The following is a 23,154-nucleotide window of genomic DNA, read 5'->3' on the forward strand; positions in this document are numbered from 1 at the left end:
CATTTTTTGTAAGCTAAGTGTCTCGATTTTTCCTGGATTTCCTTGGGTAGTAATGCATGTCTGTATTCTTATATTCATGGTTTGCATACTATGGCATTTCAGAGTGCAACTGTCTTTTTTGTTATTATATGTCATGTTCAGTTTTGCACCTATTCAGACTGCATGTTGGGAGTGCCGTCAGTTTTTTTGTCTAGATTGTTGGGTAGGACGTCATTTCTACAAGACAAGTGGGGACCCCGAGGGAGTCGGCCTTGGATTAAATAGGTGATAACTGGATATTTTAACTCTTCACTTTATAACAGTACGTACTCTTTGCTAAGTTTTCTCTTTGAGATGAAGATAAATGCATATTATTAGGAGTTGGTTCTGCCATCAGTGCTGCCGTTCAGTGCTGCTGTTAGTGCTGCTGTTAGTGCTGCCGTTCAGTGCTGCCGTTCAGTTCTGCTGTCAGTGCTGCCGTTCAGTGCTGCCGTTCAGTGCTGCTGTCAGTGCTGCTGTCAGTGCTGCCGTTCAGTGCTGCCGTCAGTGCTGCCGTTCAGTGCTGCCATCAGTGCGGCTGTCAGTGCTGCCGTCAGTGCTGCCGTCAGTGCTGCCGTCAGTGCTGCCGTCAGTGCGGCAGTCAGTGCTGCAGTCAGTGCTGCAGTCAGTGATGCAGTCAGTGCGGCCGTCAGTGCGGCCGTCAGTGCGGCTGTCAGTGCTGCCGTCAGTGCTGCCGTCAGTGCTGCCGTCAGTGCTGCCGTTCAGTGCTGCCGTCAGTGCTGCCGTCAGTGCTGCTGTCAGTGCTGCCGTTCAGTGCTGCCTTCAGTGCTGCTGTCAGTGCTGCCGTTCAGTGCTGCCATCAGTGCTGCCGTTCAGTGCTGCCATCAGTGCTGCCGTCAGTGCTGCCATCAGTGCTGCAGTCAGTGCGGCTGTCAGTGCTGCAGTCTGTGCTGCAGTCAGTGATGCCGTCAGTGCGGCTGTCAGTGCTGCCGTTCAGTGCTGCCGTCAGTGCTGCCGTCAGTGCTGCCATTCAGTGCTACCTTCAGTGCTGCCGTTCAGTGCTGCAGTCAGTGCTGCAGTCAGTGCTGCTGGCAGTGCTGCTGGCAGTGCTGCTGTCAGTGCTGCAGTCAGTGCGGCCGTCAGTGCGGCCGTCAGTGCGGCCGTCAGTGCGGCCGTCAGTGCGGCCGTCAGTGCGGCAGTCAGTGCGGCAGTCAGTGCTGCAGTCAGTGCTGCAGTCAGTGCTGCTGTCAGTGCTGCAGTCAGTGCGGCCGTCAGTGCGGCCGTCAGTGCTGCAGTCAGTGCGGCTGTCAGTGCTGCAGTCAGTGCTGCAGTCAGTGCTGCTGTCAGTGCTGCTGTCAGTGCTGCAGTCAGTGATGCCGCCAGTGCGGCTGTCAGTGCGGCTGTCAGTGCTACAGTCAGTGCTGCAGTCAGTGCGGCCGTCAGTGCGGCCGTCAGTGCGGCTGTCAGTGCTGCCGTCAGTGCGGCTGTCAATGCTGCCGTCAGTGCGGCTGTCAATGCTGCCGTCAGTGCAGTCAGTGCTGCAGTCAGTGCTGCCGTCAGTGCGGCGTGAAGGTCTCACCTTGCTGAGTATATCGTTCGCTATTTCATACAAGGTGTGATCACTCGCCCCGGATGACCCTCCTTGACGACTTCCCCCTTGGGTCAGGAGCAAGGATTCAAAAATGATCTTGGTTTGCTGCAGATCCTTTGATATGTCAACATTTTCATGCAATCCAAAAACCTCCGGGTGCTGACTGAACGGGAGCCTCTGCCAGACAGGGAGAGAGATGGGAGACAGTCATACATATGCTGTTCTGTGCGGAGAACAGGACGGGGTGTAAGGGACGGAGAACGCAGAGTATCCGTTTGCAGATTCCTCTGCTATGTCATCTAGGGACAGGATTTGAAGATCCTATAGAAAAAATAATGCTGCTTTATTTGATCATAATTCTGCTGCCTCCAGAGCTGAAATCCCCCAGCATTCTTTTACACTGGTGATCTACATTCTGGGATGTATTTAAGCCAGATATCGTGCATTATAACAAGCTCTATCACGACAAGACAGTGAACTACTGAAGGTGCATCCTTCTACCAGCTTGCTGACTGTTTCCAATAGCTGCAGGCAAAAATTACATTTTTTTAGAACTATTTTATGGTAGTAAACTTACTGAATCCTTCTGATAACATCCCCCCCTTGACATAAGTACATTGTATAGCAGAGTCGGACAATACCTTTATGAACTCAATGTAATCGTCATAAGTGCCTTTAGGTGGCGCTAGGTAGTTCCCGCTTGGAGAGAAGGAATAACGCGGATTTTCCACTATGTCATTATTATAGAAATCTGCCAGCGTTGTCAGTAGGAGGCGCCGGTCCCAGTCATCAGTCACACGACCGCCATAGTTACACTCTCCGGTGAGATATGAGATGGCCTCAAATGGTACGTGCTCATAGTCGTTCACAAAGAGCTGAAACAAACAAACAAAAAGAACAAAACGATCATAAGCAGGCAGCGTCACGCAGTATAAAAAACAAAACATATCCAGAGCGATGTGTGATATGCTGCAGCGCTCATCTCACAGCACTGTCTGCTCTCCTATACCTCCACACAAACTGTCAGTGCTGTGAGAGGAGAGCTGCAGCGTGTCACACACATCGCTCTGGATTTCTTCCCGAAATCAAGGCATTATTCTCGATACCTTGGATAAATGAAGAAGTGTTTGTAATGATACACAGCTCTGCTCCCCACCTCTTCCCTGCTTGTAATTACAGTAGATGTTGGCAGTGAGGTCTCCGTGACCTAGAATCTGTCACCAGGTTTTTGCCACTTAATGTGATCACTGCATAATGTAGAGACAGAGATCTGGATTCTAATGATGTATTACTTATTGGGCTGCTTGCTGTAATTTTGATAAAATCACTGTTTTATCAGCAGGAGATTATTACTAGAAAGGTCCAGTCACACTAAGCAACTTACCAGCGATCCCAACAACGATAGGGATCGCTGGTAAGTTGCTAGGAGGTTGCTGGTGAGATGTCACACTGCAACGCTCCAGCGATCCCACCAGCAACCTGACCTGGCAGGGATCGCTGGAGCGTGGCTACACGAGTTGCTGGTGAGCTCACCAGCAACCAGTGACCAGCCCCCAGCGCCGCGTGGAAGATGCTGCGCTTGGTAACTAAGGTAAATATCGGGTAACCAACCCGATATTTACCTTGCTTACCACCGCACGGAGCTACACGTGCAGAGAGCAGGGAGCAGCGAACACTGAGCGCTGGCTCCCTGCTCTCCTAGTTACAGCACACATGGGGTTAATTAACCCGATGTGTGCTGCAGCTAAATGTGCACAGAGCAGGGAGCAGCGCACAATGCTTAGCGCTGGCTCCCTGCTCTCCTAGTTACAGCACACATGGGGTTAATTTCCCGATGTGTGCTGTAGCTACATGTGCACACAGCAGGAGCCGGCACTGACAGTGAGAGCAGCAGAGGCTGGTATCAAAGGTAAATATCGGGTAACCAAGGACAGGGCTTCTTGGTTACCCGATGTTTACATTGGTTACCAGCCTCCGCAGAAGCCGGCTCCTGCTGCCTGCACATTTAGTTGTTGCTGTCTCGCTGTCACACACAGCGATCTGTGCTTCACAGCAGGACAGCAACAACTAAAAAATGGCCCAGGACATTCAGCAACAACCAACGACCTCACAGCAGGGGCCAGGTTGTTGCTGGATGTCACACACAGCAACATCACTAGCAACATCACAAAAGTTGTTCGTTAGCAGCGATGTTGCTAGCGATGTTGCTTAGTGTGACGGGGCCTGAAGACTAGTAAAACTGCTACCAGGTGCCCTAACCACTAATTGGCAGCTTTCTGCCTATGCACAGTGTACACAGAAAGCTTTCAATCAATGGTGTGGGCGGGGCTAAACAGAGCTCAGTGTACACAGAAAATTTCCAATCATTAGTGTGGACGGGGCTATACAGAGCTCAGTGTACACAGAAAGCGTCCAATCAGTGGTGTGGGTGGGGTTATACTGAGCTCAGTGTAGACAGAAAGCTTCCAATCAGTGGTGTGGGCGGGGTTATACAGAGCTCAGTGCACACAGAAAGCCTCCAATCAGTGGTGTGGGTGGGGTTATACAGAGCTCAATGTACACAGAAAGCCTCCAATCAGTAGTGTGGGCGGGGTTATACAGAGCTCAGTGGTCACAGAAAGCTTCCAATCAGTGGTGTGGGGGGGTTATACAGAGCTCAGTGGTCACAGAAAGCTTCCAATCAGTGGTGTGGGCGGGGTTATACAGAGCTCAGTGTACACAGAAAGCTTGCAATTAGTGGTGTGGGCGGGGTTATACAGAGCTCAGTGTACACAGAAAGCTTCCAATCAGTAGTGTGGGCGGGGTTATACAGAGCTCAGTGGTCACAGAAAGCTTCCAATCAGTGGTGTGGGGGGGTTATACAGAGCTCAGTGGTCAGAGAAAGCTTCCAATCAGTGGTGTGGGCGGGGTTATACAGAGCTCAGTGTACACAGAAAGCTTGCAATTAGTGGTGTGGGCGGGGTTATACAGAGCTCAGTGTACACAGAAAGCTTCCAATCAGTAGTGTGGGCGGGGTTATACAGAGCTCAGTGGTCACAGAAAGCTTCCAATCAGTGGTGTGGGGGGGTTATACAGAGCTCAGTGGTCACAGAAAGCTTCCAATCAGTGGTGTGGGGGGGGTTATACAGAGCTCAGTGGTCACAGAAAGCTTCCAATCAGTGGTGTGGGCGGGGTTATACAGAGCTCAGTGTACACAGAAAGCTCGCAATTAGTGGTGTGGGCGGGGTTATACAGAGCTCAGTGTACACAGAAAGCTTCCAATCAGTAGTGTGGGCGGGGTTATACAGAGCTCAGTGGTCACAGAAAGCTTCCAATCAGTGGTGTGGGGGGGTTATACAGAGCTCAGTGGTCACAGAAAGCTTCCAATCAGTGGTGTGGGCGGGGTTATACAGAGCTCAGTGTACACAGAAAGCTTGCAATTAGTGGTGTGGGCGGGGTTATACAGAGCTCAGTGTACACAGAAAGCTTCCAATCAGTAGTGTGGGCGGGGTTATACAGAGCTCAGTGGTCACAGAAAGCTTCCAATCAGTGGTGTGGGGGGGTTATACAGAGATCAGTGGTCACAGAAAGCTTCCAATCAGTGGTGTGGGCGGGGTTATACAGAGCTCAGTGTACACAGAAAGCTTGCAATCAGTGGTGTGGGTGGGGTTATACAGAGCTCAATGTACACAGAAAGCTTCCAATCAGTAGTGTGGGCGGGGTTATACAGAGCTCAGTGGTCACAGAAAGCTTCCAATCAGTGGTGTGGGGGGGTTATACAGAGCTCAGTGGTCACAGAAAGCTTCCAATCAGTGGTGTGGGCGGGGTTATACAGAGCTCAGTGTACACAGAAAGCTTGCAATTAGTGGTGTGGGCGGGGTTATACAGAGCTCAGTGTACACAAAGCTTCCAATCAGTGGTGTGGGTGGGGTTATACAGAGCTCAGTGCACAGGGAAAGCTTCCAATCAGTGGTGTGGGCGGGGTTATACAGAGCTCAGTGGTCACAGAAAGCTTCCAATCAGTGGTGTGGGCGGGGTTATACAGAGCTTAGTGTACACAAAGCTTCCAATCAGTGGTGTGGGTGGGGTTATACAGAGCTCAGTGTACACAGAAAGCTTCCAATTAGTGGTGTGGGCGGGGTTATACAGAGCTCAGTGTACACAAAGCTTCCAATCAGTGGTGTGGGTGGGGTTATACAGAGCTCAGTGTACACAGAAAGCTTCCAATCAGTGGTGTGGGCGGGGTTATACAGAGCTCAGTGTACACAGAAAGCTTCCAATCAGTGGTGTGGGCGGGGTTATACAGAGCTCAGTGTACACAAAGCTTCCAATCAGTGGTGTGGGTGGGGTTATACAGAGCTCAGTGTACACAGAAAGCTTCCAATTAGTGGTGTGGGCGGGGTTATACAGAGCTCAGTGTACACAGAAAGCTTCCAATCAGTGGTGTGGGCGGGGTTATACAGAGCTCAGTGTACACAGAAAGCTTCCAATCAGTGGTGTGGGCGGGGTTATACAGAGCTCAGTGTACACAAAGCTTCCAATCAGTGGTGTGGGTGGGGTTATACAGAGCTCAGTGTACACAGAAAGCTTCCAATTAGTGGTGTGGGCGGGGTTATACAGAGCTCAGTGTACACAGAAAGCTTCCAATCAGTGGTGTGGGCGGGGTTATACAGAGCTCAGTGTACACAGAAAGCTTCCAATCAGTGGTGTGGGTGGGGTTGTACAGAGTTCAGCATTCAGAATACAGGGATTTTATCAAAACTGCAGCAAACAGCCCAGTAGGTTATACATTGCTGGAATCAGGGTCTCTGCCCCTGCATCATGCTGTTCTCAGATAGGGTAGCAAACACCTATTGACAGATTCCCATTAAAAGGCGAGTGTCAGGGCAAGTGGAGGGTGAATATAAGTAAATCATATTAACTACATTCAATCATATAAAATTATTACCTGCAGTTGACGAATACTGATTCTCAAATCAGACTCATTAAATCCATAGGGGATATTCCATCCCAAAGGACCGAACTTCTTCCTTTCCTGAACCAAAGCGTGGAAGAAGCAGACTCCAAAAAGTAGCTTCTCCCAAATCTGGAAACAAAAAAATAAACAAACATGGAGTTAGACTTTGTATCCCTACTAGAAAGTCATATATTAGACAGAGGTCTCACCTGCTCTTTTCCGGGGCATCCATTGAAGAAGTCTGGGTCAGAGATGGGGTCAGTGAGGTAAGACTGCAGCAGATTCAGTCTCAGTCCTGTGGGGGGCTCATTTGTCATCTTCACACCATTCTGGAGGATGGTCACCGGAAACTGGGGAAATATACCAAAGAGTGTAAAGAACAAAAGAAGAAAAAAATCAATGGTAAATACATTTCTCTGACGCCTCATTGGGGGACACAGGACCATGGGTGTTATGCTGCCTATCCATAAGAGGACACTAAGTAGATGCAAAAGCATAGCTCCTCCTCTGCAGTATACACCCCCTGGCCGGGCCAGGCAGCCTCAGTTTTAGCTTAGTGTCTGTAGGAGGCACATCTTTCAAGGTTTTGTTATTTTTTGAGGGCGACGGTTTCCTTTTGGGACCGATCTCCCAATACCATCAACGGGCGGGAACACGGAGTGCTGCCTCCACGTACCCCCTCCTGCGACGCTGGATCCTGGGCTGCATCTCACTGGACGACGGGTTCCACAGACACCGATTTTCTAGAGCCCAGGGCAGAAGCACAATTCCTCAGCCCCTCTTTGCAGGCTCTGAGTTGAACATTGCACTGTGTGACCGGACAGCAGGCTGACTCTGCTATTCCCACTGCCCGGGCTCAGGCAGCGTTTAAGCTGAGATCCCCCCTGACTGGTTTCCCAGACAAAGGGAGAAAAGACGGTGCAGAAAGTCCCTTGCTGATTGCAAGGAGGAGAGCCCCAGGGATCCTGAAGACACAGTGTTAATTTTTTCTCTAGTTTGCTGGCTGGAGGAGGGGGGAAGTCCCTCGCTGTTTGCAAAGAATCCTGCACAGATAATTTACAGGTGGCGGGGGGAGGACCCAGAACTCAGGAACTCACACGGTTTATTTACGCTGTTTATTTGCTCTAGCTGCGGCTCTGATTGCAGAAAGCCGGCAGAGATTATCCTTCGGTGACAAGCTGTGTGCTGACTGGAGGGAGATGTCACAGAAGCTCCCTTCCCGCCGTTTTTTGCCACCGCAGGGGGGGCACACTGACTTATTCTTGACTTATTCTTGGCGCTCTTTTAGGGCTAAGCCCCGCCCCCCCACAGCCGCGATAAGCCCCGGCCCCCCCAGGAAAGCGTGCGAAGATCTCCACAAGCTTACTCCTTCCCGAGGACGCAGGGCCATCGGCTGATTCTGGTGAGGTACTTGCTTCACTTGTAGCTCTGCGGACCATTGCTCCCCCTCCTGGCATACTCCTATTAGGAACATGCAGAATTCTAAGGGCACTAAGAGCGCTAAGGCTCACATATATCTATTATTCAGCCTGCACTGCCTGCCAGGCTGAGCTACCACGTAAACACACGTCTTCTCTCTGTGGTTCCTGTGCCCCTATAGCCCCCCAAGACCCCCCCGCCACCACCGCCGCAACTGTCAGCCCAGAGCCTAGGGCTCCCAGCCCACCGGAATGGGCACAGTTTCTGTCCCAATCCATGGAAAAACTGTCACAGAACCTGGTTCTGGCTATGCAATGTCGTCCTCCACACCCTTCTGGGCCCCTGGACGGAACGCAGAATGAGGATACCCCTATGGAGGATCCTTCTGAGGTAATCCGGGCACATGCTTCACCGGTTGCAGAGATCAGGAAAAAAGCACACAGCCGGGTGTCTCCAGCACTCTCTCATGACCCCCAGGGCTCTCCCTCGAGAGCACACAGGGCAGGCTCTCCCACACGCTCCACGGCTTCTGAAGAGCTGGAGGAGAGTGAATGCTGTTTGTACCAGGATGATTCCTTGGTTTCACCCTCCCCAGATGATCAAACTGCAATAGACTCCCTTATAGCAGCAATCAACCAAACTCTGCATGTGGAGGATCCCCCATCCACTACCACTGACCATGTGGTCTCCTTTAAGAGGGCAAGAAAACTCCAAAAGGTTTTCGCTGATCACCCAGAGTTTCAGGATATCCTCACAAAGCAAAGGGAGAAGCCTGACAGGCGCTTCGGTAACCGAAAACTCATGGAGTTCCGGTACCCTTTTGCTTCACCTGCCCCTAAGGGCTGGGCTGAACCGCCCTCGGTCGACCCCCCCGGTCTCCCGCCTTGCTACAAAGATGCTCCTGTCTTTGCCCGATGGTTCCTCCATCAAGGACCCGACAGACAGACAGGTGGAGCACCTCGCCCACTCTGCTTTTGAGGCGGCGGGTTCCTCCCTCTCGCCCTCCTTTGCCTCTGTGTGGGTCGCAAAGGCGATCTCGGTCTGGGCAGAATCCCTTAACACTTCGCTTGAGGAATCCCAGTTCACTCATACCTTCACAGAGGTAACAGCTCAAATTGCCTTCCCTTTTTTCCAGACCGATTGTTTGGCGAACGTCTGGACAAGCTCATTTCTGATGCCACGGGAGGAAAGAGTACCTCCCTCCGCCAGCTGAAGTCCAGGACGACCTTCACCAGACGTCCCCAGTCCTCGTTCCGCTCCTTTCGGAACTCATTTGGGTGGTCGACATCCCGTGCTGTCCCCGCCACCAGCCGCGGACTACGCAGGGACCGACCTTCTCAGCTGTCCCCGAAACTCACTTCGTCATGGCAGCCTAGACCGAAACAGTCCAGGACTAGGGAGACTCGTCCACAACGTTTTCCCCCCTCATGACTCCTTCGGCGCCCCGGAAGACACACTCATTGTAGGATGTCGACTGCGGCTCTTTCAACACGTCTGGGCTGCCGCCACAGACGACAAATGGGTGCGAGACCTTGTGTCTTCCGTTTACCACATAGAATTTCGGACCTGACCCCTGAGTCAGTTCTTTCTCTCAAACCCCCCAAAGACTCGAAAACGACGCAAAGCTTTTTTCTCAGCAATCCACTCGCTCCAAACAGCAGGAGTGATAATACCTGTCCCGGACGACGAGAAGTTCAGAGGTTTTTATTCCAACCTCTTTGTGGTCCCCAAAAAGGATGGGTCAGTTCGACCCATCCTGGACCTCGAACACCTGAACAAACATGTGCACGTACGGAGATTCAGAATGGAGTCCCTAAGGTCCATTATTGCATCCATGGTTGAAGGGGAATTCCTCGCCTCCATAGACATCAAGGACACGTACCTGCACATACCCATCGCCCCAGATCACCAAAAGTTCCTCCGCTTCGCAGTTCAGGACTCCCACTTTCAATTCGTAGCTCTACTCTTCGGCCTTGCCACTGCACCAAGGGTCTTCACCAAAGTCATGGCGGCCGCCATGAGCGTCCTTCACGCCAGGGGAGTAGTCGTTCTCCCTCACTTGGACGACCTCATCATCAAGGCACCCTCCTTCCGTGACTGCTCAACCAGCGTACAGATCACTGTGGACACCCTGTCCCGCTTATGGTGGCTAGTGAATCTAGACAAATCATCCCCGATCCCATCACGATCCATCACCTTCCTGCGCATGTCCCTGGACACCCGTCAGGGCTTGATCTACCTCCCCCTGGACAAGGCGATCGCTCTTCAATGAGCGGTACGCTGCCTTCTACGTCCTCCGTCTCGCTCCATTCAATTCAGCATGAAGGTACTCGGCAGGATGGTGGCAGCTATGGAAGCAGTACCCTTTGCTCAACTGCACCTCCACCCACTGCAGCTAGCCCTTCTAGCGGCCTGGGATAAGAGCCCCTTCTCCCCGGACAGACATCTTCACCTGACGCCTTCAGTCAGGTACGCACTCTGCTGGTGGCTTCGGTCCTCATCCCTATCGAAGGGGAGATCTTTTCTCCCAGCGAACTGGCTGATCCTGACCACGGACGCCAGCCTCCTAGGCTGGGGAGCAGTGTACCGGCACCACACTGCTCAAGGTCGATGGACGCCCCAGGAGTCTTCCCTACCCATAAACATCCTGGAAATCCGCGCGATCTTTCTCGCGCTGAGGGCGTTCTGTCCTCTGCTAGCGGGTCGTCAGGTTCGAATCCAATCGGACAATGCGACAGCTGTAGCCTATATCAATCGGCAGGGGGGCACCCGCAGCAATGCGGCTTATCTCGAGGCCCACAAGATCCTCAGCTGGGCTGAATCGACGGGATCAGTGATATCAGTGGTACACATACCGGGGGTAGAGAACTGGGCAGCAGACTTTCTAAGTCGCCAAGGCTTGGCCGCCGGAGAATGGTTTCTCCACCCAGAAGTGTTTCTACACATCTGCACTCGCTGGGGCACAACAGACGTGAATCTAATGGCCTCAAGGTTGAACGCAAAGGTACCCGCGTTCATAGCCAGGTCACGCGACTCGCAGTCCATCGACGCAGATGCTCTAGTCTGCTCCTGGCACCACTTCCGCCTGCCTTACATATTTCCACCTCTACCCCTGCTGCCGCGGGTAATCAGGAAGATCAAGGCAGAGGGAGTCCCGGTGATACTGATAGCACCGGACTGGCACAGGCGCGCCTGGTACGCCGAATTAGTACAAATGCTCGCAGACGTACCGTGGCGCCTTCCAGACATCCCAGACTTGCTGACCCAAGAGCCCATTTCCCATCAGAACTCCAGAGCCCTGAAGCTGACGGCATGGCCATTGAGACCTGGGTATTAAGAAGAGCGGGATTCTCCCCTGCGGTTATTTTCACCATGATCAGCGCCCGAAAGCCTGCTTCATCCCGCATTTACCACCGTACGTGGAAAATCTTCCTTTCATGGTGCAGGGAAACTAACGTGCAGCCTATGCCTCTGGCCATCCCCAGAATTCTCGACTTTCTACAGTCTGGCTTGCAAGCGGGGTTGGCTCTCAGTTCCCTTAAAGGGCAGATCTCAGCGCTTTCAATCTTCTACCAATGCCGCCTGGCTCAAAAACCGCAAGTCAAGACCTTCCTCCAGGGCGTTTCCCATCTAGTTTCCCCGTACAAACGGCCGCTGGACCCATGGGACCTCAATCTCGTTCTGGACGGTCTCCAGAGGTCTCCCTTTGAACCTCTCAAGGAATCCTCCCTTGCTCTTTTGTCCTGGAAGGTAACATTCCTGGTGGCAATTACGTCCATCAGACGGGTTTCGGAGCTAGCAGCACTCTTGCCGCGAGCCTTTCTGATCTTTCACCAGGACAAGGTGATTCTGCGCCCCCTTCTGGATTTTCTTCCAAAGGTTCCTACCCGGTTTCATTTGAACGAGGACATTGTTCTGTCTTCCTTTTGTCCACACCCAGTTCATAGGGTGGAAAGGTCTCTGCATTCGTTAGACCTCGTCAGAGCTCTCAGATATTACATATCCAGGACAGCCCCCTTTAGGAAAACTGACTCTTGTTGGTCATTCCTGAGGGGCCTAAAAAGGGACAGGCAGCTTCAAAGGCGACTCTGGCTCGCTTGATTCGCTCTGCGATCCAGGAAATCTACCGCTTGCAACTCAAGCCCATTCCTAGTGGACTGCGGGCTCATTCCACGCGAGCAGTTGGCGCTTCGTGGGCCATTCGGCATCAGGCTTCAGTGGGACAGGTGTGTAAGGCTGCGACCTGGTCTAGCCTACATACGTTTTCAAAGCATTACAGAGTCCATACCCAGGTTTCAGCTGAAGCAAATCTGGGTAGGAAAATTCTGCAAACGGCAGTAGAGCACCTCTCTCAGTAGGTGCTCCAGGCTGTCTGGGACTTGTTCCTAGTTCTTGGGTTGCGTTGTCTTGTTTTTATTTTTCCCACCCATGGACTGCTTTAGGACGTCCCATGGTCCTGTGTCCCCCAATGAGGCGTCAGAGAAAAACGGATTTTTGTGTACTCACCGTAAAATCGTTTTCTCTTAGCCATCATTGGGGGACACAGCACCCACCCTGTTGCCCTGCGGGGCCTTGGTTCTCTCAGTACCTTATTTGGTTATGAATCTTCTTTTCTCATGTTCCTCTGTTGAGAAGTTTTTACTGTTTTTTTCGCCTACTGCTTGTGTACTAAAACTGAGGCTGCCTGGCCCAGCCAGGGGGTGTATACTGCAGAGGAGGAGCTATGCTTTTGCATCTACTTAGTGTCCTCCTATGGATAGGCAGCATAACACCCATGGTCCTGTGTCCCCCAATGATGGCTAAGAGAAAACGATTTTACGGTGAGTACACAAAAATCCGTTTTTCTAGATCTGGGTTGTCATCATTTTAGATCAATATGCACTTTAGTAAAAAAAAAAAAGTTTTCGAACAACTTGAGGCCCTAAATTTGGAAGGATCTTGGAAATAACCCCTAGGTGGGGTTCAGGCGACCGTAGGAAAACTCGGGCCACATATCGGATGAGTGTAGGAGCCGCCATTGACATCAACTAGTCTGATCTGTAAATCGCACCAAAGCAGTGCAATGCTGCAAATTTCTGCCTGTGTATACAGAGAAATATACAATATGGTGCATCCAACAGATGATCATTACCTTGGGTGAAGGATAACTGGTCAGCCATAGCCTGAAGTCTGGGTGACAGGTGTCACTGGTGAACTCCTCACAAATCTTCTCCAGCGTGGGCATCCAGGACACGGCCAGGTGACAATTTTGCAAACAAACCCAAGTCCCATTGGCTGCAGCCTCCTTTATCATTTTTGCAGCTACCGGCCCCTGTCCCTGCCCTAGGGAGATAGCTTGGAACTTATCACCTCCTCCCATGTTTTTGTCATTGGCAAATTTTAGCAAACCTGAAAAAAGAAAGTTTTAGATGTTTATAAAGGAATACATTTATTTATAAGAAATATATCTAAATTTGTAATTATTTACAGAGTAAAATCAACCAAAAAGGAGATGCAAGAATAGAAAATAAAATGATAAAATAAAAAAAATTACATATTTATATATACAAAAATATATAAAATATTATATATATATCTAGTTCTACACATATATATATATATATATATATATATATATATATATATATATATATACACACACATACACATATACATACATACATACATACACACATACTAATATATATATATATATATATATATATATATATATATATATATATATATATATATATACACACACACATATAATGTGTATACAACAAGCACTAAAGGGAACGACATTGATTAATTAACATTTACTATGTAATAATAATAGTTATAATAATATTTATTAATTTATATAGCGCTATTAATTCCACAGCACTTTACATACATCAGGAACACTGTCCCCATTGGGGCTCACAATCTAGAGTCCCTATCTGTATGTTTTTAGAGTGTGGGAGGAAACCGGAGAACCCGGAGGAAACCCACGCAAACACAGGGAGAACATATAAACTCCTTGCAGATGTTGTCCTTGGTGGGATTTGAACCCAGGACCCCAGCACTGCAAGGCTACAGTGCTAACCACTGAGCCACCATACAGTGCTAACCACTGAGCCACCGTGCTGCCCACAGTTGCAAAACCACACAAAGCCGGAGAACAAGAGTGGAGCTGTTTCTAGAAAATTATACATTATATATAATTTTCTAGAAACAGCTCCACTCTTGTCCTCAGGCTTTGTGCAATATTGCAACTGTACATAGTAAGGCTATGTGCCCACGTAAGTGTGTTGTGCACCGCAGCGTAAAGTCACTGCAGATGCGCTTCAGAACGCAGCTGAAAAGCTGCGTTCTGCAACTTTGGTGACTGCAGAATTCCTGCGCTCTGGATGCTGCCTCTCCCTATAGACAGAATGGAGACAGCATGCAGAGCGCACAAAAGAAGTGACATGTTGCTTTTTAGAACGGAGCGATTTGGCAGCATGGAAATTGGTGCGTTCTAAAACGCAATGTGCGCCTGGATTATGCACAATCTTCATAGATTGTGCTGGGGACGCAGGACGCATGCAGTTACGCTGCGGTGCAGATCGTAGCGTAACTTCATGCAATACGCATACGTGGGCACAGAGCCAAAGAAGGGAATTTTGTTTACTTACCGTAAATTCCTTTTCTTCTAGCTCCTATTGGGAGACCCAGACAATTGGGTGTATAGCTTCTGCCTCCGGAGGCCACACAACGTACTACACTAAAAAGTGTAACCCCTCCCCTCTGCCTATACACCCTCCCGTGCATCACGGGCTCCTCAGTTTTGGTGCAAAAGCAGGAAGGAGGAAACATATAAATTGGTCTAAGGTAAATTCAATCCGAAGGATGTTCGGAGAACTGAAAACCATGAACCAAAAGAACAATTCAACATGAACAACATGTGTACACAAAAGAACAAACAGCCCGAAGGGAACAGGGGCGGGTGCTGGGTCTCCCAATAGGAGCTAGAAGAAAAGGAATTTACGGTAAGTAAACAAAATTCCCTTCTTCTTTGTCGCTCCATTGGGAGACCCAGACAATTGGGACGTCCAAGAGCAGTCCCTGGGTGGGTAAAAGAATACCTCAATAAAAGAGAGCCGAAAACGACCCCTTCCTACAGGTGGGCAACCGCCGCCTGAAGGACTCGCCTACCTAGACTGGCGTCTGCCGAAGCATAGGTATGCACTTGATAGTGTTTTGTGAAGGTGTGCAGACTAGACCAGGTAGCTGCCTGACACACCTGCTGAGCCGTAGCCCGGTGTCGCAATGCCCAGGACGCACCCACGGCTCTGGTAGAATGGGCTTTCAGCCCCGAAGGAAGAGGAAGCCCCGAAGAACGGTAGGCTTCAAGAATCGGTTCCTTGATCCACCGAGCCAAAGTTGACTTGGAAGCCTGCGAACCCTTACGCTGGCCAGCGACCAGGACAAAGAGCGCATCTGAACGGCGCAGGGGCGCCGTGCGAGACACGTAGAGCCGGAGTGCTCTCACCAGATCTAATGAGTGCAAATCCTTTTCACATTGGTGAACTGGATGAGGGCAAAAGGACGGTAAGGAGATATCCTGATTGAGATGAAAAGGAGATACCACCTTAGGGAGAAATTCCGGGACAGGACGCAGAACCACCTTATCCTGGTGAAAAACCAGGAAAGGGGATTTGCATGACAGCGCTGCAAGCTCCGACACTCTTCGGAGTGAGGTAATTGCCACAAGAAATGCCACCTTCTGCGAAAGACGTGATAAAGAGACATCCCTCAGCGGCTCGAAAGGTGGTTTTTGAAGAGCCATTAACACCCTGTTAAGGTCCCAGGGTTCCAGCGGACGCTTGTAGGGTGGAACTATGTGGCAAACTCCCTGCAGGAACGTGCGGACCTGCGGAAGCCTTGCCAGGCGCTTTTGAAAAAATACTGAGAGCGCCGATACTTGTCCCTTGAGAGAGCCGAGTGACAAACCCTTGTCCATTCCGGATTGAAGGAATGAAAGAAAAATGGGTAAGGCAAAAGGCCAGGGAGTAAAACCATTATCAGAGCACCAGGATAAGAAGATCCTCCAAGACCGGTGATAGATCTTGGCGGACGTTGGTTTCCTGGCCTGTCTAATAGTGGCAATGACATCTTGAGATAACCCTGAGGACGCTAGGAGCCAGGACTCAATGGCCACACAGTCAGGTTGAGGCCCGCAGAATTCAGATGGAAAAACGGCCGTTGTGACAGCAAGTCTGGGCGGTCTGGGAGCGCCCACGGTTGACCCACCGTGAGATGCCACAGATCCGGGTACCACGACCGCCTCGGCCAATCTGGGGCGACGAGAATGGCACGACGACAGTCGGACCTGATTTTGTGCAGCACATTGGGCAGCATCGCCAGAGGAGGAAATACATAGGGCAGTCGAAACTGCGACCAATCCTGAACTAATGCGTCCGCCGCCAGAGCTCTGTGATCTTGAGACCGGGCCATGAATGCCGGGACTTTGTTGTTGTGCCGTGACGCCATGAGATCGACGTCCGGCGTTCCCCAGCGGCGACAGATCTCTCGAAACACGTCTGGGTGAAGAGACCATTCCCCCGCGTCCATGCCCTGTCGACTGAGAAAATCTGCTTCCCAGTTTTCCACGCCCGGGATGTGAACTGCGGAGATGGTGGAAGCTGTGGCTTCCACCCACTGCAGAATCCGTCGGACCTCCTGGAAGGCTTGACGACTGCGAGTGCCGCCTTGGTGGTTGATGTATGCGACGGCAGTGGCGTTGTCCGACTGGATCCGGATCTGCCTGCCCTCCAGCCACCGATGAAAGGCCAATAGGGCTAGATACACTGCCCTTATCTCCAGAATATTGATCTGAAGGGATGACTCTATCGGAGTCCAGGTTCCCTGAGCCCTGTGATGGAGAAAAACCGCCCCCCACCCTGACAGGCTCGCGTCCGTCGTGACCACAGCCCAGGTGGGGGGTAGGAAGGATTTTCCCTGCGACAGAGAGTTGGGAAGGAGCCACCACTGAAGTGACATCTTGGTTGCAAGGGAAAGAGAGACGTTCCTGTCGAGGGAAGTCGACCTCCTGTCCCATTTGCGGAGAATGTCCCACTGGAGTGGCCGCAGATGGAATTGCGCGAAGGGCACTGCCTCCATCGCTGCCACCATCTTCCCCAGGAAGTGCATGAGGCGCCTCAAGGGGTGTGACTGACCCCGAAGAAGAGATTGCACCCCTGCCTGCAGCGAAAGCTGTTTGTCCAGCGGTAGCATGACTACTGCTGACTGAGTATGAAACTCCATCCCAAGGTACGTCAGTGATTGGGTCGGTGTCAATTTGGATTTTGGGAAGTTGATGAGCCACCCGAACTGCTGGAGAGTCGCCAGAGCGACGGAAAGGCTGTTTTGACACGCCATCTGAGAGGGTGCCCTGACCAGAAGATCGTCTAAGTAGGGAATCACCGAGTGGCCCTGAGAGTGTAGGACCGCCACAACAGATGCCATGGCCTTGGTGAACACCCTTGGGGCTGTCGCCAGGCCGAAAGGCAAAGCCACGAACTGAAGGTGTTCGTCCCCGATGGCGAAACGCAAAAAGCGTTGATGTTCGGGTGCGATCGGCACATGGAGATAAGCATCCTTGATGTCGATCGATGCTAGGAAGTCTCCTTGTGACATCGAAGCGATGACCGAGCAGAGAGATTCCATCCGAAACCGTCTGGTGCTCACATGTCTGTTGAGCAGTTTGAGGTCCAGAACGGGACGGAACGAGCCGTCCTTCTTTGGCACCACAAACAAGTTGGAGTAAAAGCCGCGACCATGTTCCTGGGGGGGAACAGGGATCACAACTCCTTCTGTCTTCAGAGTGTTCACCGCCTGAAAAAGTGCATCGGCTCGCTCGGGGGGCGGAGAGGTTCTGAAGAAACGAGTCGGGGGACGAGAGCTGAACTCTATCCTGTAACCGTGAGACAGAATGTCTCTCACCCATCGGTCTTGAACATGTGGCCACCAGGCGTCGCAAAAGCGGGAGAGCCTGCCACCGACCGAGGATGCGGTTCGGGGATGCCGAGAGTCATGAGGAGGCCGCCTTGGAAGCAGTGCCTCCTGCGGCCTTTTGGGGGCGTGACTTGGACCGCCACGCATAGGAGTTCCTCTGGCCTTTCTCCGGCCTGCTGGACGAAGAGGACTGTGGCTTGGCGGAGGGACGAAAGGACCGAAACCTCGATTGTATTTTCCGTTGCTGAGGTCTCTTCGGTTTGGACTGGGGTAAGGAGGAGTCCTTTCCCTTGGATTCTTTAATAATCTCATCCAATCGTTCGCCAAACAAGCGGTCGCCAGAAAACGGCAAACCGGTTAAGAACCTCTTGGAAGCCGAGTCTGCCTTCCATTCGCGCAGCCACATGGCCCTGCGGACTGCCACAGAGTTAGCGGATGCCACCGCTGTATGGCTAGCAGAGTCTAGAACTGCGTTCATGGCGTAGGAAGAAAAGGCTGACGCCTGAGAAGTCAAAGACGCAACCTGCGGAGCAGAATTACGTGTGACCGCATTCATCTCAGCCAGACAAGCTGAGATAGCTTGGAGTGCCCACACGGCTGCAAAAGCCGGGGCAAAAGACGCGCCCGTGGCTTCATAGATGGATTTCACCAGGAGCTCTATCTTCCACATGAGACCTAGGGCCCCCCCTGGGAACGTGCTGCGGCGCGGACAGAGAGGGGCCTGGAGGAGAAGATCCGACAGGGCCCGGCAAATAAGCAGCTGCTGCAGCGTCCGGGATGAAGGCGCTCCATGCACAGCCCCCATGGGGACACAGTACCTTAGAGATGCAGGGCCCGGTCCCTGAGGATAAATCAACTCCTGTCCGACAGATTCCCACAGGGGCTGCGGAGGGAGCACGGTCCCAGTGAATGGATGACCGCTCAGGATCCCACTTCTCCCAGAGCCGCTAAGGGATGGTGAAGGAGACGGCATGAGGCTCCGGCCTTTGTACCCACAATGGGTACCTCAACCTTAACAGCACCGCCGACGTAGTGGGGTGAGAAGGGAACATGCCGGGGGTCCCGTGGGGGCCCACTTTTCTTCTAACCGATATAACTAAAATGAGAATGCATAAGTGGATGTGTGCCTCCTTCCACACAAAGCATAAAACTGAGGAGCCCGTGATGCACGGGAGGGTGTATAGGCAGAGGGGAGGGGTTACACTTTTTAAAGTGTAATACTTTGTGTGGCCTCCGGAGGCAGAAGCTATACACCCAATTGTCTGGGTCTCCCAATGGAGCGACAAAGAAAGTAGGATTTTTGTGTACTCACCGTAAAATCTCTTTCTCTGAGTCTTCATTGGGGGACACAGGACCATGGGTTATGCTGCTGTCACTAGGAGGCTGACACTAAGTAAACATAAAAAGTTAGCTCCTCCCTAGCAGTATACACCCCGAGCCGGAGGCGGGCTCAGATCAGTTTGGTGCACAAGCAGTAGGAGGAGTACCAGAATCACCATACATAAAACAAGTTATAACTAAAATAATGCAGCCGTGCGAACAAGAGGTCTATGAACATAAGACCGCTGAAAATAGCCAGCAAATGTAATTAAACAACCAAAAAACCAAGCAGGGTGGGTGCTGTGTCCCCCAATGAAGACTCAGAGAAAGAGATATTACGATGAGTACACAAAAATCCTACTTTCTCTATCGTTTCATTGGGGGACACAGGACCATGGGACGTCCAAAAGCAGTCCCTGGGTGGGAATACAGAAGCCCGCAGATAGGAAGAAAACAACGACCTCCCTCAGCGGGCTTGTACTATAATTGAATGCTGTCACCCTATTACAGGTGTGCAACTGCTGCCTGCAAGACCTTTCTCCCAAAACTAGCATCTTCCGATGCTTGGGTGTGAACCTGGTAGAACCTAGTAAAGGTATGCAGGCTAGACCAGGCTTGCAGACCTGGTCGGCCGACGCCTGATGCCTAATCGCCCAAGAGGCTCCCACTGCTCGGGTAGAGTGCGCCCTTACCCCCCGCGGCGGAGACTTGTCCCGAATCCGATAGGCCTCAGATAAGGCGGAACGGATCCATCTGGCAATTGTAGCTTTGGATGCCGATTCACCCCTCTTGGGACCAGAAGGAAGGACAAACAGACCATCCGACTTACGGAACGGCGCGGTTCTGGAGACATAAATTCTAAGGGCGCGCACCAGGTCCAGGGTGTGCAAGGACCTCTCCAAGCTGTGAGAGGGGCCAGGACAGAAGGACGGAAGAACAATTTCTTCGTTAAGATGGAACGGGGAGACCACCTTTGGGAGAAAGGCGTGATCTGGCCAGAGAACCCCTTTGTCCTGGTGAAAAATCAAAAAGGGAGCACGACAAGAGAGAGCTGCCAGCTCTGACGTCCTTCGAATAGAAGTGATGGCAACGAGGAACACCACCTTCCAAGACAGGTGAGAAAGGGAAGAATCCCGCAAGGGCTCAAAGGGGGGACCCTGAAGTGACCCTAGGACTAGATTAAGGTCCCACGGTTCTAGAGGCCGACGATACGGCGGGGCCAGGTGGGCAACTCCCTGGATGAAGGTCTTAACCTGTGGGCGAGAGGCCAGTGGCTTCTGAAACAGGATTGACAAAGCCGATACCTGGCCCTTTAGTGTGGCGAGCGAGAGACCCGCATCGAGGCCCGACTGCAAGAATGCCAACAGGGAAGGAAGGGAGAAGGCGAGAGGAGAAGAAATGCTGTGCTCTTCACACCACCTGAAGAAGACCTTCCACGTGCGGTAGTATATTCTTGATGAAGATGGCTTCCTGGCTCTAATCATTGTCTGTATCACTCTTGAAGAAAAACCAGCCTGAGCTAGAACCCAGGATTCAATGGCCAGGCCGTCAAATTTAGGACCCTTGAGTTCTGATGGAAAAGAGGCCCCTGCTGTAAGAGATCTGGACAGTCTGGAAGGCGCCACGGAGCGTCTGCGAGGAGCTGAGTGAGTTCCGCGAACCATGCTCGCCTGGGCCAGTCCGGAGCCACCAGGATGACTGGTATTCCTTCTGCCTTGATCTTCTTGAGTACCCTCGGGATCAGAGGGAGTGGAGGGAAGATGTACGGGAGACTGAACTGGCTCCACGACAGGGTGAGGGCGTCGACTCCTAAAGCCAAGCGGTCGCGGCACCGCGCTACAAATTGCGGAACCTGACAGTTGAACCGGGAGGCCATTAGGTCCACATCCGGAACTCCCCATCTGTCGCAGATCTGGTTGAAGACTTCCCGGTTGAGGGACCATTCGCCGGAGGCGAGGCCTTCCCTGCTGAGGAAGTCCGCCGCCCAATTGTCCACGCCTGGGATGTGAACCGCTGAGATCAGGGAGTGATGACACTCGGCCCAGTGCAAAATCTTCCTGACTTCTCGCATCGCCCCGACACTTCTTGTGCCTCCTTGGTGGTTGATGTACGCCACTGCCGTTGCATTGTCCGACTGGATCCTGACCGGGCAACCCTGTACTAGGTGCCGAAACTGCTGCAAGGCTAGCCGGATGGCTCTTATCTCCAGAATGTTGATCGGGAGACAACTCTCCCGCGGTGTCCATCGGCCTTGCGCTGTGTGATGCCGAAACACTGCCCCCCAGCCCTGGAGACTGGCGTCGGTGGTCACTATCTTCCAGTGGAGCGGGAGGAATGACCTTCCTGACGCGAGGTTGCGTTGATTGATCCACCAACGGAGTGAGTGGTGGGTCTCCGGCGAAAGATAAAACCTGCGGTCCAGAGAAAAGGGAGATCTGACCCACTTCTTCAGCAAGGCCAGCTGGAGGGGCCGGAGGTGGAACTGTGCAAAGGGTACCGCTTCCATTGCCGCCACCATACGACCGAGGACTCGCATGCCGAACCTGATGGAAACTTGGCGCTGACGCCAGAGAGCGCGGAGGCCCCGTTGCAGGGAGGACATCTTCTCCTGTGTGAGGAAAACTCGCCCTTGGGTGGTATCGAATACCATGCCTAAAAAGGTGATCCGTCGGGCCGGGGTCAGAGAGGACTTCTTCCGATTGATCAGCCACCCGAACCGTGAAAGGGTGTCGATCGTGACCTGAACCCTAATATGACAGTCCTCGAAGGAGAAGGGAATTTTGTTTACTTACCGTAAATTCCTTTTCTTCTAGCTCCTATTGGGAGACCCAGACAATTGGGTGTATAGCTTCTGCCTCCGGAGGCCACACAAAGTACTACACTAAAAAGTGTAACCCCTCCCCTCTGCCTATACACCCTCCCGTGCATCACGGGCTCCTCAGTTTTGGTGCAAAAGCAGGAAGGAGGAAACATATAAATTGGTCTAAAGCTGGTGTCACACACAGCGACAACGACAACGACGTCGCTGCTACGTCACCATTTTCTGTGACGTTGCAGCGACGTCCCGTCGCTGTCGCTGTGTGTGACATCCAGCAACGACCTGGCCCCTGCTGTGAGGTCGCCGGTCGTTGCTGAATGTCCAGCTTCATTTTTTGGTCGTCACTCTCCCGCTGTGACACACACATCGCTGTGTGTGACAGCGAGAGAGCGACGAAATGAAGCGATCAGGAGCCGGCACTGGCAGCTGCGGTAAGCTGTAACCAGCGTAAACATCGGGTAACCAAGGGAAGACCTTTCCCTGGTTACCCGATGTTTACGCTGGTTACCAGCCTCCGCTCTTGCTGCCAGTGCCGGCTCCTGCACTGTGACATGTGGCTGCAGTACGCATCGGGTAATTAACCCCATGTATACTGTAGCAAGGAGAGCAAGGAGCCAGCGCTAAGCAGTGCGCGCGGCTCCCTGCTCTCTGCACTGTGACATGCAGCTGCAGCACACATGGGGTTAATTAACCCCATGTGTACTGTAGGAGAGCAAGGAGCCAGCGCTAAGCAGTGCGCGCGGCTCCCTGCTCTCTGAACTGTGACATGTAGCTGCAGCACACATGGGGTTAATTAACCCCATGTGTGCTGCAGGAGAGCAAGGAGCCAGCGCTAAGCGCGGCTCCCTGCTCTCTGCACATGTAGCACAGCGACGTTATGATCGCTGCTTCTGCTGTGTTTGACAGCTAAGCAGCGATCATAACAGCGACTTACAAGGTCGCTGTTACGTCACCGAAAATGGTGACGTAACAGCGACGTCGTTGTCGCTGTCGTTTAGTGTGAACCCAGCTTAAGGTAAATTCAATCCGAAGGATGTTCGGAGAACTGAAAACCATGAACCAAAAGAACAATTCAACATGAACAACATGTGTACACAAAAGAACAAACAGCCCGAAGGGAACAGGGGCGGG

General features: G+C 52.0%; 1 protein-coding gene across 1 annotated transcript in view; it reads right to left on the reverse strand.

Moving 5' to 3' along the window:
- The window catches only part of DNAH12 (dynein axonemal heavy chain 12), a 331,588-nt gene that overhangs the window by 17,649 nt on the left and 290,785 nt on the right, over positions 1 to 23,154 (reverse strand). The window contains exons 64-68 of the mRNA XM_075321326.1: positions 13,057 to 13,313; positions 6,716 to 6,856; positions 6,498 to 6,635; positions 2,212 to 2,445; positions 1,559 to 1,747 (exon numbers count right to left, since the gene is read on the reverse strand). Of these exons, the coding sequence (XP_075177441.1) occupies positions 1,559 to 1,747; positions 2,212 to 2,445; positions 6,498 to 6,635; positions 6,716 to 6,856; positions 13,057 to 13,313 (959 nt within the window). The remainder of the gene's footprint in view (positions 1 to 1,558; positions 1,748 to 2,211; positions 2,446 to 6,497; positions 6,636 to 6,715; positions 6,857 to 13,056; positions 13,314 to 23,154) is intronic.

This window comes from Anomaloglossus baeobatrachus, chromosome 8 (assembly GCF_048569485.1).
Source record: "Anomaloglossus baeobatrachus isolate aAnoBae1 chromosome 8, aAnoBae1.hap1, whole genome shotgun sequence".
Lineage (NCBI taxonomy): Eukaryota > Metazoa > Chordata > Amphibia > Anura > Aromobatidae > Anomaloglossus > Anomaloglossus baeobatrachus.